Source organism: Ambystoma mexicanum, chromosome 8 (genome assembly GCF_040938575.1).
Source record: "Ambystoma mexicanum isolate Mex_15411 chromosome 8, UKY_AmexF1_1, whole genome shotgun sequence".
NCBI classification, from domain to species: Eukaryota; Metazoa; Chordata; class Amphibia; order Caudata; family Ambystomatidae; genus Ambystoma; species Ambystoma mexicanum.
Genome location: NC_090929.1, coordinates 1,385,040,074 through 1,385,059,431, shown reverse-complemented (window position 1 = coordinate 1,385,059,431; position 19,358 = coordinate 1,385,040,074). Strand labels below are relative to the sequence as shown.

Below are 19,358 nucleotides of genomic sequence, written 5' to 3'. Positions count from 1 at the left end.
TCGCTGGAACTGAAGTGATTTCCTATGTCTAAGCCAGTTTTTATAACGACATTTGGCGGTATTTAAGAGTTGCCAGCAGAACGGGCCATTCTGTAAGAGTATTAGTTTTCAAATTTTCCGGTATTCAGCTTTCATATTTGTTAGGCAGAAACGTGTGCAGTTCCCTCTGGGACCACTGCAAAAGATTTAAGACTACAGGTGTTTGGCAGTAGACCCACTTGGTAGCAGTCTGCACCACACAGATTCACTTGGTAGCTGTGGCTGAGCAGTCAGACTTCCCTCAAGAACAGTTAGGCAGTTTACAGAGTATTCACAATAGGTCAAAAAGAACACAGTAGAACAAGCAAATACTGACCAGAGCTTGGTGTAAAAGAGATATAATTATTTATTTAAAACCACATCTAATAAAACACACAGGCACTAATATTAAGCAGTTCAAAAACACAGTCACTTAAAGATATACACTCCCTTAGAAGAATATTAGACAAGTCTTAAGTAAAGCCCCACTTATTTTCAGACAGCGGTGAGCGCTTAACGTAGATGGCACTCTAATCATTTGTTTTAAAAGGGAGAGAAAAGCAGAGAATAAATTGAAACAGATCCCAACACTTTTTCACGAACACAACAAGAGAGGAAGGCAAAGTAACACCGTGAGTTTAGAGTCAGTAGGCCGGATCCACTTTAAGAGGATCAAAACGAAATGTGTCCAAGGTCACACGGTTGCAGTGCACAAAAGTCTTGTAACGGTTCAAAAAGGAGTTGGACCAAAGAAAGGGACCAGTTAGAAGGTCAAGGCGGGCAGCCCAGTCCAGAAGGTTAAGGGGTTATTATTACCTTGTAGCAATCTTTAGAAAGGGAGGCCTTGCGGACACGGTACCTTAAAGTGGTGAGAATGCTCCAGCGGGGGCAGTTGTTCCTGGCAGCGGATGCAAGTCGGTGCTTTGTCCGGGGGAAGAGAGGATCTCGTCGGGGAGGAAGACAGGAGTCTGTTGCACTGCCAGGAAAGAAACCAGCCGCGGAGTTCTCAGTTAAAAGGAGCGGTCCTTTGGTTTGCGGTCCAGTGGTAAGTGGCTATCCGGTTGCCGGGGTGCTTGGCACAGGCAATTGGACCACAAGACGTCCTGGGATGCGAGTAAAAGAAGGTAAACTGGTTGTGCCCACCTGTCGGGGGAAGAAGTCTCTCCAGTCGGGAGATCTTCTCTGTCATCGGGAAGTGGTGAGTCGGTTCCGCAGGGCTCCACCGGTGGTGTTGTCGTAGCAGGTCGGCTCAGCTTCTCCCTTGTCGGATTCTCCGGTCCTGTGGCGACCTCTGAAGTTCCAGTCCCCAAAGCCCTGCTTTTATGCAGCACACCCCCATTCACTCAGTTTAGCTGTCACTCAAACATGCTAAGTGGTGAGCCGGCCGGCTCACCACTTGGGCCAATCACACAAGAGTGCGACTTGAGTTACCAAGGTAACTCATTCCAGGGTGCCTAAACCCCCTCCCACACCCTCTGTGGTACCCAGACAGAGTGGCACCACTTTTGGAGGCTTCTGTGGAGAAGCCCGCCAAAAGTGGAACAAAGGGCTCGACTTTGGTTGGAGTCACAGAAGAGAACACAAACGCCATTTTAGAATAGAGTCCTGGCAAAAAAATACCAACCGGCGAATTAATAATTGGTAGCCTCGAACAATGGGAAAATCCCATAGGGATATATTCGCGGTCGAATATAAAAAGTAGTATCCACTGCCACCAGCCAAAACTCGATCATGGGTGGGGACGGAGACGTGCCCCCTTGACTAACAGACCCCGGGGCAATCGAATTGCCCCGACCCGTACGTCCACAATATGATGGTTTGTACTGGTTTCTGTTCATAATTTGGGACTAGTAAAGCCAATTGTGACTTTACATGCCCTCGGAGACAGTAGTCAGTCCCAGGGTATGGAGTCTATGGTGGGGTGTCACTATGACACCCCTGTGTCACTGCACGGAGGGTGCTGTGTAACACACATAGTAAAAAAACACACGAGACCCTATGGAGTAAAGGACCCCATAGCCCATAAAACACTAACAGTCAAAGGAATACCATGAATCATGTCCAAGAATGGGAAAAAGAGTCTCACTCTTGGCAGGAGAGATAAAACAAACTCCAGCAATTCAGCAAAGCTGCTGGGGGACTCACTAGGTTAGGAAATTCAGCCTAAACAGAGAATTTTCACTAACAATATTCTTGATATCAGAATCAAAGATGTGCGGGTGGCAGGCACGATTGTGCCGCAAGATGGTTATATTTTGCATGAAGGGTTTTAAAAGATCTTGGTATTGCACACCATTGGAGCGCCACTCCTTATCTTCCAAGATGTTCGCTAGAGTCTGTATCTTTTGAACATTCCACCTGAGCCGATTTCTTGCGGTGTTGACTGTGGCCACGGCATGTTGAGATTGAATGCGCAAGACAGTTTCAAAAGTCCATGTGATCTGTGCAACCAGAAGACAGTGATCACTGTTAGGGTGAGGACTGATGGAAAGATGTTGAACACTTTGGAACAATTTTGGACTCCTTTAGATGTAATCCAGCGTCCTCTTACTGGCTCCACGTTGCCAGGTGAAATTCGATTGAACGTCACCCTCAACCGAACCATTTAACTTATGTAAATTTCAGTCAGACATCATGTTTGTCCATTTCAGTGCCGAGCGAGAGGGATCGAATATATCACGACAGTCCAAGTTGAGATCTCCTGCAACAATAATATGAGTTAGACTGTCTAGAGGTGGTGAGATATAAGATTTCGTTCATTCCATCATAAAATTAATCGTCACTCATGGTGGAGGTATTGCGATAAATGTTTACCAATGCCAATTCTTGGGAATGACCCAAGATGAGAACTAACTGAATCTGCGCACCTACTGAGGCCCAAGGTGTGATGGAAAAGCCACTGGCTCTGTGGACGCCCACTAATAGGCCCGAAGAGGGGCGACCGCTGCTCGGTGTCGCCGGGAGAAGCGAAATTTCATAACCATCCCAAAGCGGGCATGTGATTAGCCAAGTTTCCTGTAAGGCTATTAGATGAACAGTGGCGAATTTGGCAATGGTAGAAGGCAAATGAGAATGACCCCTAGTGTTCCAACTTAAAAGAAGGATTGCATCTGTTGCACCTACTATTGGTGGTTACTGATGACTAAAACCTTCACTTTGTGCCCCATCAGGCTTCCTCTGTGCTCCACAATAAATGTTAGATTTGCGCATTAGCTGTTGAATTTTTGGAGGCGCTTTTTCGGGTTCTTCTGCTAAGAGAAAGCCCATACTGAATAATTGCATTCTGGATTGCCAAATAGTGTCTCGAACTAGGCTGAAGGGATCCACAGTCTGACAATTGAACACGATAATTTTGAAATTAATTCCATTTGCTCTGTCATTGGACGCCAAATTTTTTAGATCTGTGATATCTCTGAAGATGTTTAAAACACTTTGGCGATTCAAATCGTAACAAGGGAACTCGCCCTCTCGGCTTTTTTAAATGAGCGTGAAAAAATGTTCACGTCATGGATTTAAATGACGTGAAACTGCCTGAGTTGGTTTTCTGTGGAGCCCAATGCAGGTAGGGAGTTTCGTGATCTGTGTTTACCTGGTTGTAGGTATCTACTTCCCTCTCCACTTGAGGCGCAGCAGTTGAATGCGGGATGGGTTGGACATCCGAAGCTACTGCTGACGAGACTAAGGTATTTTGTACTTTTGCTAAACTGGCAGCTAAATAGTAGTCTATTTTTTGTTTAAAATTCTCCAGCTGAGATATGGATGCGGAAGCAGCCGTGAGATCTGTCAAGTTTTGTTCCGTTTGTTTGCCAAATTGATTTACAAGGGCCCCCGCAACCGAAGATTGCAAATTGTCACGAAGGGTGCCCACTGTAGCTCGATTAGAATTATTTGCTTGTCCATGGCCCATTGTTGAGGTATATGACCTTTCATGAAAAATCTCATATGTGCATCATTTTGTAATTTTGAGGCTGCTAGTTGTTTGTCGGCCTCGATATTCCAGTCTATAGATAGAACCAGCTGCGACAAAGGAGATAAAGGAACACGAGCATGTGTGACATTATCCTGTGTGGGTATCCGCAAAGACATTGACGAAGGGCCAACAGAACTTTGAAAGAACTGGCTGCAATAAGTTTTGTGTGGTACTAACTTTGATCTTGTCGGCCAAGACGGTGGCAGCCATGGGCATCAGTGGGCAGGAATCAGAAGAAACACCTTGACCGGCCCCCTTCAGGGAATGATTAGTCAGAGATGCGCCAAACAAGACTGCAGGTGGCACAATCCTGGTTGAAGGAACATTTACTGATCCTGTAGGCATGGTTTCTTTCTCTTTTAAGGCAGTGGATTTGCCCAAGGCTTTGAAGAAGGAATTCAAAGTCTTTTTGGTTTGCTTAAGATTTACCATGTTCTTAGTTTTTTTTAATGCCAGAGGTTTTTTTGGAACAACCTTTGGGTTCCGAACTTTCAGGGCATCTAGATGGCTAAGTCCTTTTCCACTTTTTCTTGTGCGAGGCAACTCAGATGGTGGTCGAGGAGATTGGGCTGTCGAAGCAAACTCTTTCGACGAGGCACCATGTGAGGTAGTTGCTCGATTGGTTGAATGATACCAGTAATCAAAGGAAGTGCACTAGCCCTAGCGCTGGCTACCTCGGCAGCATGAAAAAAAGGAGCCTTGGGCATCGCTAATTTCCGTTCTTCCTCCCCCTCCAGAAACTCATTACTCGTTCTTAGCCCAATAGGCGATGAAACATTTTTGTAAAGAGGAGTTATAGTGAGCCAAGAGCCATTTCATTAAGTCGTCAAACTGGCTGGATTGATGCGACACTTTCGTGTCCAAAGATTCAAACAGCCTGCACAGACTCATGATGGTTGTATTGATAGCTGTCATTGCTGGTTGCATCATAATTGTATGTTGTAAAAACAAGTCCGATGCAGTTTTCTTTGATGTTCTTGGAGTGGGAAGAGCGAATGAATGTAACATGGAATGAGGAAGCTGTGATTGTGATTGATCAATCATGGAAGGTTTGCTGCACTGAGAGTCAGCTGTTGAGTGGACAGACATGCACCATGGAATGGGAGACTCACTTTGACTGGCATGTATAGTCAAGCCAGTTTGGTCCTGCAGTAAGGGAGGAAAGGAATTTGGAGAAATGCGAGAGGAAGAAAGACGCGGACAATTGCGAGTGGAGGCCAACATTGTGATATCCGATACAGGGCGCGGGTTAGCTGTCACACTAGGTGTTTTTAGTGAAAAGGGAATTTCCTGTATGTTAGAATAATCTGATTTTTTAGTAATCCCTAGGTGGGATGTTGACATTGAAGAAATTGAGACTATAGATTTGTCTATATTGTCGTCAAAAATGAAGTTTGATTTTGCGGGTAACACCGTACCTGTTACAATGCAGGAGTGTGCAGAATGAAAATCTTGTCGTAAGGTCCCGACCTCGTCATGAGTGGGTTGATTTGCACAGCTTGTGGAAGTAACATACAAATTAGGAATTTGCGGCGGCATATTTGTTGTAAGCCGGTACGCCATAAGTAGCTAGATTAAGTGCTTAAAAACAAATTATTAATAAATCCTTTCGCAACCAAAGGACAAGGGTGTCTAAACTTGAAATGGAGGTGTATGCCAATTTCAATTTACAATTTTGGGTGCTAAAGTACACTTAGTTGATAACAATTGGTAAATGCCAGACTCCCGCTCCACGCACAGCGAACAGTAAACAGTACTCGTAGTACTTGTTCCGTGCACAGCGTGTGTGCGCAATGGTAGCAGATGATAAGGAGGCGGGGGGAGGTGTGGCCAGTGACGGGGAGGGCACTCCAGGTAAAAAAAAACCTGAAAGATGATAAACACAAAAAAGGAGTAAGAACAACAAATGAACACAGTAATGTGTTAATCCTAATACGCCCACCAGGCGCGACGTGCAGGAGGCACCAAACATCCTATGCTACGTTCTTTTTGGTGTACGCCCCTTGAGACACAATGTGCAGGAGGCACCAAACGTACAAACACAATTTCGCCTCCAACCCCAGGTTAGGCAACAACGTGCCACAACAGTCAGTCACAGTCACCTTGGAACTTCCTGTGTTGGAAGTCAGGCAGGCACGGTGTTGCCGCTATGGACGTCCTCCTGGCTGGCTTCGAACAGATTAGCAGAGGAGCGAGAGAGATCCAGGCAGCAGGTCTGGCCAGTAAACGGTACTCGTAGTACTCGCTCTCACATTAAAATACATGAGTGTGGGGGGAAAAGGGTCTCTCTCTCTCCAGGTAAAAAAATCAAGGCCTCAAAATCCAGCAAAGTTGCGGGGGATCTCTTAGGTGGAGGGAATTGGCACATTTCTGAGAATTCTCCCCAACATCTTGAAACATTCAAACTTGGGGGTTGGCAATCCTTTCAGGACAGCCTGCCTTCCAGTTTGAACTGGATTCTCAGTTAGGCTGTAAGACAAAGGACTGCTGAGTTTTGGTCTCCTCGCTGTCTGCCTTCAGACGCTGTGGAGCCTGGGTGGGGAGTCCACAGGACTCCCGCCAAAGGTAAAATTGACGCAAAGGAATTTTCCCGCCCTGGAGGTCAGGGGAAGAAACATGAAAGGACAAGGAACACTTAAATGGGAAAAAGCAGACAAGGGAGTACCCATGGGTGCCTTTACCAGGGCTGTCAAACAGAGTGCGGTAAAGGTGCAACGAATCGGTAAAAAGATTCACTGCCACCAGCCTTTAAAGGTAAGTTTGTCCTGGTAACATAAATGTTACCTTTTAGAATGGGAATATGTGGTATCTCCCCAGCACTCCACATAGGGTGGAGGAGCTGTTCCCACCTAATAAAATTTAAAAGGGATCTAAAGATCCTTTCTATCCTCAACTGTAGTTTTCACAAGGTTAGTCAGAGAAAGGTAAAAAGGGAGCCACTAGGGCAACCCAGCAACAATAGGCAGTATATGCCAAACGTTGTCAAAGAGTATAAAATTAAAAAAACACTATGGGGAGTATTAGAAATGACACCCATAAAATGAGTGAAAGATTCTGTGAATGTGGAAAAAGGTTCCCACACACTTAGATGACAAATAATCCACCAGTAAAAGCAAAATGTTCTGGTGTTGATCCAGGTCTGGAAGATTTATCATTTATATGACAATCTTACCGAACAGACTTTGAGAGAGAGCAAATACAAACCCCTTGAACCATGCCTCTGTGTCAGAGTCCTGATTCTTATCTACTACACAGTATAACTGCTAGTCATGTGGTGCCTTCCCAACGTCTCACTATTGTTGCATCCTGATTAACTACCAGTCTTCGTTGCTGCAGCAGTATTGAAACTACTTTGCTCAGCTCATGGTTTGCGTGCCTGGAATTTGCATGTTTAAAGCAAGATGTATCCAAGAATGGTGCCAGATGTGATGAAAGGAAATGCCATCTTTGTTTACTGAAAGGGTTTTCTAAATTGAGCAAACATTCTGCAGATGGAAGCTCAAACAATCTTTGCTTGGAGAATCTGTTCTGATTACAACAGAGTTTGCATTGTCACAATGTAAGGGTTATGGAATAAGGTGTGTTCTCCCATTGAGGTATATTCTTTAATATTATGTAATGTATTCCTATTGACCAAAAGATGTTGGAATATGGAAGTTCTTCATTTTCCTGTTTCTGCTTTATCATAAAATATGCATTCTGTACTATGCATTTGTTGTACAAAATGATCAGACACTTTTTCATACTGTACTGGTGAAGTAACAATCTTTATGAATTCTGAAAACTATTTTAAAGGTTGCTCTGGTCTAATTTGTGTCCCTCACTCCTACCTTGCAGGTGTCTGTGCTGCAAAACCAGGGCAGGGAAATGATGATCGTCACAAGTGGCGCTGTTGCATTTGGAAAACAGCGTTTGCGTCATGAGATCCTCCTGTCTCAGAGTGTGAGGCAGGCTCTGCATTCTGGTCAAAACCAGCTTAAAGACATGGTAAGAGATTGTTGCATTAGGCAGCCCCCACATCTTTTTTCATTTCTTGATGATTTGTGAGACATAAGGTACTCTATGGGATTCTGTAGGTTAAAGAGACTGGTCCTTTCAGTATTTGGATTGTATTTGGTGACCGGTCTTTTGCATAATAATTCAGTTGTAAATGGGTGACACAAATGTTTTTAAAAAAGACGGATAGTGCATATGAAGTTTTTAATTGGAGTGGATGGCATGGAAATGTGATGTTCTGTGTGTGGTATAGGTTTTGGGTTCTTTATTTATTGGGATTCTCCGGCACAGGATATTTGCCATATTCACTTTAAAATATCTGGCTGCCAGGTGATTTCGCAAAAGTGTCTAACTTTTTAACAGCAAATTGGATTACTGCATGGCTCCCTGGGAGCCATAATCATTTCTCTCCCTTGCCCCCAATCCCCTATTTCAGCGCAAGACCTTGGAAGACACATTTATTTACAGTTTATTTTTCTTTCCAAAAAGCGCTGTTTTTTTCATATTTTATTTTTGTTAGCTTGTTTTTCCAACTGTTTTTCTTTTTGAGGGATTCTTTTGTTTTATGCCAATACCTTTACAGTAATTTTGGAAATGGGTATCGCCAATTGATAGCGTGGATGAGTAATTTCAAAACTTGATCTCCAACAAAAAACAGAAAAGCAGACTTCAGACTTTCTAAAGTGACTGTATCCATGCTGATGGACCCAATCCTTAATGGCGACCGGAGAGGAGCCTTCATTCTTTCAAATCGATGTGCAACTACAGAGACAGTAGACATGATATCCTGCTCAACTTCCTGCAATAATGGATCGAATTGCCAGGATTGCTTTGGACTAATGCTATCCTAATGAATTTGATTATGCCAGTTAAATTCACTCTGAGTGCCACAGTGGTTTTCCTTGCTGCCCTGTTGAAGATATGCACATGTTCCATTGTTCAGGTGATCAGGTATCTTTCTTGATTACAAATGTATGTGGATGATACTCTGATCTACCACCTGATTATAAAATGCTTTGATCACGAATGGCTGGGTGTAGTGGAGTTTACTCTCCATGGAAAACATTGTTGCCAACATTGGCACCAGTGCCAGAAACCAGGACAGTCAGTTTCAGATGGCCTAGATACAAGGGAAAAGGCTCTTTGCTAATACACAGTACAATAATTGTGCCCATTTGACTACCATCTATCCTTCACTCTCACCCCGCTCTCTCTAACAAAAGCGACTGTGCATACTCGTCTCTGCTACCCACCATTTTATGATCCCATCTTTGCAATCTAACCTTTATGCAGAGCTGACTATATCACTAGACTGGTCATCCTTGTGATAGTGCAGGATAAACTGGATTTGCCAGACACAAAGAAATTGCAAAGGATAACTAGCCAAAGTGTCTTAATATGAAAAGCCAAGATCACTGAAGCACCCTTTACTTGGCTGTGAACTGATAACGCTTTTGCTGCTAAATAAAATCTTAAAGAATAGATCTTTGAATTGTATTCCATAGTCTCTGTAGAATAAAGGCTCACATTTAAAACTCTATTCTCCATACACAAGATTTATGAGGTCAAGCAAGTTATGTAAGCCAATAAGCAACAGGACCCTCTATCCATGAATGCTCTTGGTCGATCATGGAGTGCAACTAAATACCATTTCCTTGTTTTTACAGTAAAGCTGGTAAAACCACCACTTTATGCAATCCTGCAGATACAAGCATGTCAAAATAATCCTACCTTCCCTTTTCCCTACCTGTAGCATAGTGCCCTGCCATCTGATGTGACCGCTTGGGTTACATTACCGTTAGTTTAGACATTACTCATGTGCCTTCCTCCTGTTGCCCTCCAAGTTTAAATAAATACTTTTGTATCCGACTCTTTCAAAATTGGCTTTGAGCAACATGTTGATGCTCCACAACACCCTAAAATGTATGCTGTTGTGCTAGCTAACGTTAACGGGTTGCAGGTGTATAAAATGAGGGTCGGAGAACAAGAGAAGAAATCGGGAGGCTGCATGGGAAAGGCCTTGATGCCTGGATGCAGTTGTGGTGAAACCAGAGCAGGAGCAATGTCGCCGGCATAGACCCAAGGGAACTTGTGTGGCCGAGACAAGTGGGCTGTATCCTGGACACTGGTGTGGGAGCCTAAGCACAGAGAGAGAACGCAGTCAACGTCTGGCAGGCTAGCCGGGCTCTCATCAGAAGGCCGGCCGGTTTTGCAGGCCTTGCATGCAGAGAGGAACGATGGTGGGAGCTGCAATCAACCGGTGAGTGTCCGGGAGAACACATGGGCACCTGGGCACTCCTAACAGACCGGAATAAGTAGCGGCTTTTGAACAAGTGCAACAAATGCTTATTGAATACCAAACAAACTTGAAACTATTGTAACGAATGCATTATAAATACTGAACTGAATAAAAAGGTGAACTTAAACATAACAGAAGTATATTGAATATTTAATAGTTACCTGGGGGCAAACAGACGTGGACTCCATGCTCACTGCGCTCAGAGAGGCACAGCTTCACCTCACTGATGAGGCCCAACAAGGCTGAAACCCATGTATGGGGTTGCTGTTGGTACTCTTGTTCAGAGAGGATTTGCCATAGCATTTCAGTGCTGGACTGCCCATATGGGCGGGACAAAGACTGATATGCAAATGGATATTTCCCATCTGTGAAAGGTACAGTGAGCAAAAAGCGTGTGCTGCAAACTCTCATCCCAGAACAGGTTATCATGCCATGTTCATTCTGGAGAGGAGCGCCTGCTACCTTTTTTTAAAAAATATATTAAATACCGAACTGAATGAAGTCTTAAAGTTGAATATCTGGAATACAGATTACACTAAACTTTATGGACAAAGCAAATCTCTAAGGACAAAGTGCCCATGTGAAAATTAACTATGAAAAGGGGTGAAAGAGTGCCACAGAAGGGGGGGCAGAGGGGATATGAGGTGAACTTCTATGTGTGAATGCAATGCGGCAAAACCACGGACTGGTAAGAGGTGTGTGACACGTGATGGCAGAATAATTTTTTAACAGATTGGAACAATTACAGAAGAAAGAACGATCAAGATGGTGGGAGGTGAAAACGATGGAGCAATATCTAAGAGTAAATCGAATTCCAAGAGGTTTGCGTATCTGAATCTTTCCCTCATTGAGGAGGTGGATGTTACAGGATTTCAAGAATGGGAAGAACTTTTGACTCGTACTTCAAGAGAAATGATGATGAGACTCATCAACAATGCTAAAAAGGCCCATGTAAAATTAACTAAAGAAATAGACACAATCAAACAAGATATAGAATAACTCAATGCACCGGAAGAGGCATTTAAAAACTATAAAATATTAGATGATTATATCCAATGGTATACTAAGGAACTCAAAATTAAAAAACAAAAAAAGTTAAACGTGATTAAATGGATTAAAAGCTCTAACGGGTTTACACATTCCAAAAACAAACAAGACAGAGAAAATATCAGCCAATACAGAAAATCCAACCTTTACCACTAAAACCAATACCAATCACACCCCCATCGTCAGAAACTGAATCTTTAAGTGACACTGAAGTGGAACAACCAATTCTTTCATTACCAACAATATCAGCCAGCACAAGTGGCACCTCCCCATCTTTTTTAGAGGAGTATATAAAATTCAAAAATATGAGGACTACCCAATTCTATTCCAGAAATGAACAAAAACAAGGTACAACAATTTCACAAGGACAAGGACAAGGAGGGCAGGAGGGGGCAGGGGGGGGACATTCAAATTGTGGCATCAACAAGCGAAGGGGTAAAAACAAGGTCCAAAAATCTGAAGTTGCACAAGAAAATATACTGATAAATCCAGCTTGGACCTTTCGCCTCAACTGATTATAACCTTAAACAAAGCACTAACTTTCTGCCCATCAGCACCTTCAGACTATTTCACCCTAAATATGGATCTGTACAGATTCTGCAGAAGGCTTAAACTTAAAGTATTTTGCACAAACTCCAGGAACAAGAAAGCAACAAACAATTGAAATCCCTTCAGAATTAACAATTTCTCATTTTGAAGACCTGGCCAAATTTAGCAGAAGAAGAGGACATACATAGACTGGAAAAAATAACCGAGGATTTGGACATGGAAATCGATTTAAGTGAGGAGACTGATTTAAGGCTAAAATCAACATTTATTCCAACGCTAACGCAAGAAAATGTAATGGAAAGGAATTGAGATCACAATACTTCCCAGGGAACCTAACTAAAAATAAACCAAATTTAACTTGGAAGTAAAAAACAGAAATTGACAAATTGAGCAAACTCAAGTTACTATCAAAAAAGCAGACAAAGGTGGAAACGTAGTTCTGATGAACACAACGGACTATGTGAAAACAGCTGAGGAACAGCTAAACCAGGAATTGTTATGAAAAATGGAACACTAATCCAACAACAAAACTGGTTTTAGGCTGGGCCTCAATGCTAAGTCTGGACGGACCAAAGCCTACTTACTGATACAGAAAAAGATTTCCTCACAAATTATTACCCAATTTTAGGCACCATATACTTCATACCAAAAATCCACAAGCCTTATGAAGTATTCCCATCATTTAGGCCAATCATCAACAGTATTGTATCTATTACAGAGCCTTTATCCAAATATAATGATACACATCTGCAGCCTTTAGTGGCAGGCCTAGCCTCCCTCATAAAATACACAAAACATGTTATCCAGCCGGTGGAGGAAATCAATTGGGAACCAAATTACAAACTAGTCACACTGGACGTTTCATCTTTATACACGAATATACCTCGCGAAAAAGGCATAGAAACAACCAATTACTTCCTAAAAATGAGATCAGTTTCTTACTACAGACCAAATGAAATGATTTTGGAAATGCTCAACTTTACTTTAAACAACAATATCTTCTTGTTTAATGATCAAGTCTATAGGCAGTGGCAAGGGACGGCCATGGGTGTGAAATTCACACCATCCTATGGGAACCTATATGTAGGACATCTTGAACTGGAACATGCTTGGACACATGAAGCCTTTACCAAATCGAATAATATCATTTTCTCGGGTCGATATCGACGACGTTTTTATGATCTGGAATGGAGACTCCACTGCTCTTAGAAAATATTATGACTACCTCAACACAAACCAATATAACCTAAAATTCACGATTAGTGAAAGCTACAACTCAATTCAATTTCTAGATCTAAAACTCTATATCAAAAATCGAAAAATACTTACACACTGTATGTTAAAGCAACTGCTGGAAATGCCATCTTACATGCAGATAGCCATCATCCAAAACATATAATTAGAAACATCCCATATGGCGAGATGCTCAGAATAAAAAGGAACTGTTCTCAATTGCAAGAATATGAAAAACATGTCAAAGACTCGATACAAAAGTTTGAAGCAAGAGGATACCAAAGCGGACATCTAAACAAGATCTACAACAAAACCAAAATAAGACCAAGAGGGTATCTCTTGGGAAACAAAAATATGAAGGAAAACGAAAGTCAACAGCACAAGCGTAGATTCATTACCATCTATAGCTCAAATGCTAAGTAAATAAAACAAATTTTAAAGAAAAACTAATGGATCCAGCTATTTCAGACTTTCTTAAAGACCAAATAAACATCACTTTAAAAAAAGCCAAAAGCCTGAAAGATATCTTAAGCCATTCACATTATAAATCTAAAAAAAAACAAGGGCTTATCATAACTATGGGATACAAAGCCCCTTCAGGGAAACTATAAATGTGGAAAATGCCAAAGTTGTGTATACTCTGAAAATGGAAAACAAAATATACAATTACCAAATGGACGAACACACAAAATTTAAGGATTTTATTAACTGCAATACCAAAGTAGTGATTTATGCAATACAATGCTTATGCAACAAACTTTATGTAGGAAGCACAACAAAGCTCAAAATAAGAATACAAGAACATTTCAGAGCCATTATAAAAGGACATGAGATACCCACTTGGATACCATCACCTGACGGAACACAGCAATCGACCAAAAAGTGAAAAGATTTTTTTTGGAATCGAAAAAATTACAAAACCTCAGAGGGGTGGACATTTGGAAAAGATTCTCAGATCCAGAGAAGCTTTCGGTATATGTACTCTTGACACTTGCCATACAGGTCTGTACTAGGATGCAAAGCTGATTCATCTCTTATAAACACCACAACACCAATAAGCTGCTCAGCCAGAGAAGATTGCTTTCAGAAGTTAGCTCATGAACACTCTATCAAAACTCTTTTTTTAAAAAAAATAAATAAATAAGCATGTAAATACAATGATTGAATTGCATTATACTCTGTTCATATATACCTGAAAATATATGTATTACAGATTAGTACAGATAGTTCAAGGACTAGTACATTAGTAACAAAACCCATAACATTAAAAAAAAAGGATTGAGTAGTTTCACCACCATAAAATTCCCAACTCAAAATGGCGGTTTCGCGCTCACATGACAAATTATTTCTAAATCATATTTGGAATTTAAAAGGTGGGTCAGGGAGGTCCGCCAGACCCAATGGAGGATTGTAGACCAAAGGACCATAGGCCTGGGAGAATACAGTTGGGTCGTCCACCCCCAATGGCTCGGAGCTCAGGGGGAATCCGATTCGACCCAGCAAGCATTCAGGTGAGTACCTAGGAGCGAGACCGTACCTTTGCATGAAGAAAGAAGACTGTCACTGGTGGGTCCACAGGTGAGGAGACAGCAGTTCCTGTTTGTATTCTTGGCCTGGAGGCAGAAGTAACTTTAGGCGGAAGCACAGTCAACTTATCGCGATGGGACGCCCAGCAAATGATCTTCACAATACTGGCTCATTGGGACTCCTCACAGGCTTTGGTTTAGTGACCCTTGTCATACAGCAGACTTTTCGGTTTCTCAGTCCCCGACTTGGAAGGGGAGACGTCTCAGAGGGGACAGTCACTGGCAGTCCAGCAGGATGTCCACTAAATTTCAGCCGAAACCTCACTTCGGGAGATGATGCCGAGCAGATTGTTCCAGGTCTTAGGTTATTGTGGAATGGCAGCCCAGGGCAGTCTCAGCTCTTCGGACGGCTCCAAATGCAGATGGTCTCGAGGCTGGCTGGTCCCACCAGTCCAGGGGAGGAAGTTGTCCGGTCTGGATCTTCCCTGTCAATCAGAAGTGGTTGGAGCAGCTGCGGGGCTAAATACATATATAACCTATGGGGGTTAGTTATGGATAGCCATAACAGGTGGCTTCTCCTGGGATCACCTCTAAATGTTTCAAACTCCACTGTTCAGGGTCGCAGGAAGACGATTGGCCAATGCAACATATTTTTTAATGAACAGTGACTCTGGATTGGCTAGAGCTGGTCTTCCCAGGCCTGGGACCCTGGTCGATTACTGGGCTGAGTGTACATTTTCAAGGTAATGAGAGAACATGGAGGGCTGCATGTTTCCTACTGTTGCCGTGGTGGCAGCAGCAAAAGAACGTTCTGGTGGTGTTATGCTTGATTTATGCTTGGTTCAAAATGGCACGGGCGTGCAATGCATTCTGGGAGCGCTCAGAGCCATGTTGGATATTTACTTCACTCCGCAGTGAAAGGCTGCACACATTTTGCTGAAGTGTTAGATTCACAGTGCTGAGACAAACATGCTTTTCCAAACTTGGTATGCAATCGAGGCCATTTCTGCTGGGAAAGCTAACGTTGTTATGGCTTGCTACTGTTCTCCGTGGAACTCCTCACCAACAAACCGTCTTGGGTCCGGAACATCTTTGAAAACTTAATCAACACCCGTAGATCCTCTTCACTGGTATATTCCGACTCTGTTAAAGGAAGGCTCTCGGGGTCTTCAATCTGTTGATAGAAGTTTCCAATGATTGGGTCCTCTTTCTATGCAGTGATCAAATCTGCATCAGAGGGATCTTTACTCCACTGGGCAGTCGAGAGTTCACTATTAGCACAAGGTTGTGACCTGGTGACAGCAGCAACTGGGATTTCCCCCAGCATGGGATTCCGTTCCTATAAAATCCCTCTGCTGCAGGGCTCTGGTTTTAACCAGCTGGTCAGCCAGGTCATTCCCAGTCTTATCTGCCGCTCTATTTTGGAATGACCCCTTATTTTCTTCCAATAGATGGTCATCTCATTGGAGGTCCCCAGATAGTCAATTTACTGGATCAATTTGGCATGCTTTAATGGTTTGTTGCCACAAAGCATGATTTGAGTCTTCCAGTTAATAGGGTGTTATGCTTGATTTATGCTTGGTTCAAAATGGCGGGGGCGCGCAATGCATTCTGGGAGCGCTCTGAGCCATGTTGGATATTTACTTCACTCCGCAGTGAAAGGCTGCACACATTTTGCTGAAGTGTTAGATTCACAGTGCTGATACAAACATGCTTTTCCAAACTTGGTATGCAGTCAAGGCCATTTCTGCTGGGAAAACTAATGTTGTTATGGTTTGCTACTGTTCTCCGTGGAGCGTGTTTTTAGAGCAAGGAGGCCCTGCGTTCCTTGGGGGGAAGCTCTCGACTGACCCAGCTGGCATCCGACGGCTGTTCCTCAACTGCGCAGGTGCAATTTCCAGAAGTTTTGAGAATTGACTCCCCTTTGTGGAGTGTCTATATATGCGGAAACCCGGGGGGGGGTCAGGTGAGACTTCAGCCAGAGAAGGACGCTCAGTCTAGCCTTCCTGTGAGCTGTGGTACTCTCGGCCTGGCTGTCCCCGGAGTCTTCCAGCCGCTTCTGGACGAGATGAGGACTTCAATTACGCTCACGGTGATGTATTTCCTTTTGACTTCTTTATTTCTTCTGTGAACTATGTCCATATTATTTTTATGAGTTATTTCTATGTACTTGTAAACTTTGAATAAATAGCCGTAAAGAGCTGATTTATCTTCCAAGAGTGCGTGGTTGTGAGTTATTGTGTCTGTGTTTTTTTTTTTTGGTTCAAAGTACTTGCTCCATAATTGCATTGATGATTTATGGTTGTTTTGTGCACTTATCGGGGGTGAGCAGTACAGGTGGGCAGACGCTTCTGTACACTAGAGTACACAATTACCATGGATTCCTCACTCCATGGGTGGGGAGCCACCCTGGGAGCACACTTCGTGCACGGCCTCTGGACCTCGTCCGACAGGCAGAATCGCATCAGCTGGCTGGACCAAATGGCTAGACAGTTGGCTCATCGGCCTTTTGAAGGGCCATCAAGGGCAGATCGGTGTGCATCCAGACAGACATGACCTGCATGTTCTATATCAACAAACAGGGGGCACCAGAGCAATTGTGCGTGTTTACTCTGGGAGTGGGCTATCAGCCTGGAATTGTAGCTGTCGGCGGTCCACCTGCCAGGAGAGTCCAACCTGGAAGCAGACGGACTCCGTCGCCTGGCCGCAGACAATTTCGGGGGGGGGGGCAGCTGAAAGGGAGAGTCCTACAGGAAGCGTTCCAACAGATGGGGTCACCCAAAAACAGATCTGTTCGCAACAGCACAGAATCGGACGTGTCAACAGTTCGTGTCCTGGGGAGGAAGGGGATGCAACGCTCTAGGGGGACGCACTCCAGATACCATGGGGCAGGATGTGCGCCTATCCGTTCCCACCCACTCTGCTCCTGCACAAGGTAGTGAGCAAGATCATGAACACCAGGAACCTCAACATCCTTGTGGCACCTCGCTGGCCGGTGCGCCCCTGGCTCTCGGACCTGCGGCAGATGTCTCTTCAACCAAAAATTCTACTTCCCCCTCGGGAAGGACCCTCTACTAGCACAGCAGGGGAGGTTCAGTCCTACATCCCTCTCTTGAGGCTAGCCCAAGTGGCCTGGTTCCTGAGCAGCTAACGCTCCAGCACCTTCAGTTGTCCAGTGACAACCATGGGATCATTCATAATGCCAGGAGTCAGGCTACATGCAAGCAGTACAAAAGTGAATGGACAAGATTCTGCTTTTGGGCTAAGGAACATGGTGTGAACCCACTGGCATGCAACCTCGACAGGTCTGGCGTCCAGGCTGATACCTGCAGAACGTACCCTGTCGCGATCGGTGTGTATAGGAACTCCGACTCTCTTGTCCTGTCTTTGGCCAATTCCATAGTTAAAGAAATATCTGACTGGGCAGACCAGGCTTTACCCCGAGGGTCAGGCGACCCTCATACCGTTTGGGACCTGAATGTATTCCTAAGCGCCTTAGCACATAAACCATTTGAACCGATGGCCACGGCAGACATTAAGTTGGTCACTCTAAAGACTGACCTTCTGGTTGGGCTTACATCAGCTCACAGAGTAAGTGAGATCTAGGCGTTCATCGCCTCAGAGCCACACACTATATTTCCCGAGGACAAGATCATGCTCCGCACACACCCCAAAAGATGCAGAAAAAACACTACCTTGCCTGGATGTCAGGAGGGCGTTGAAATTCTATCTAGACAGAATGAAGGGCATCCGCAAGACTGACACACGGTTTGTAACATTTGGAGGCTCTAGACCTGGGCAGCAGGCCTGCAAGGCATCATTAGTTTGATGGATGTCAGCAGCGATCCAGGAGGCATACAAGGTGCAACGTAAGGATCTGCCGCAGGGCATGCATGCGCATGCAGTAAGCGCTAAAGCGATGACAGTCGCGTTCTAGCACCACGTTCCCTGGCAGATGATCAGCAGGGCAACAATATGGGCCACACCTTTGGCTTTTTGCAAGCACTACTGCTTGGATACCAGTGCCATTTCGCCAAGCGGTGCTGCACAATCTATTTGGTCAGGCTCTCCTCCTCGTGGCATTATGTCGGTTGTAAATCCAATATAGGATGGAGGAAAGGGGACTGCACATAGGAGTAATTAAGTGTTAGTCACCGGAGTGACTAAAGTACTCGTAGTCCGCTTCCCTCTATACATCCCACCATCCATCCCCCATAATAAGACCAGTAGGTTTGTAAAGTATAATGCAGCCGACTCGTCAAAAGGGGACTGAGGTGTGGTGCTGGTGGGCGGGGTTAAGGAAACCTGTGCTCCCAGGGCCCCACCCCCCTACCCCAGTAAATTTAAAGGGGAAATGCCTTTCTCTAGTGGAAAAAGGTTCAGTTCAGTCTCTCGCGAGGGACGGCCACACAGAATGGAGGAAGCGGACAATGGACTAGGAGTACGTTAGACACTCCGGTGAGTAACACTTACTGTCCCTCTTTACCAAGCCTCCCAATCCCCCTAACCCCTCCCCCCCACAAGTCTAGCATCTCTCTAAGGACTGGTTTAGGAGTCTAGGAAATATGGCTACTCCCATTTGAAATCCAACTTTTTTGCATGTCCACATTTTGGCAAAAAGTGGTAATGTGGCAAAACGTATAGATCTATCTGCTTCAGCTAATCATGGGGAATTTAATTAAAGGACAGCTGGGTCCGCATGATGTTGCACGGGCGTGTG

At 44.1% G+C, this 19,358-nt stretch overlaps 1 protein-coding gene across 2 annotated transcripts in view; it reads left to right on the top strand.

Moving 5' to 3' along the window:
• The window catches only part of ALDH18A1 (aldehyde dehydrogenase 18 family member A1), a 1,219,662-nt gene that overhangs the window by 227,375 nt on the left and 972,929 nt on the right, over positions 1-19,358 (top strand). For both annotated transcript variants that reach the window (XM_069611512.1, XM_069611511.1), the window contains exon 4: positions 7,826-7,975. In XM_069611512.1, the coding sequence (XP_069467613.1) occupies positions 7,826-7,975 (150 nt within the window). The remainder of the gene's footprint in view (positions 1-7,825; positions 7,976-19,358) is intronic.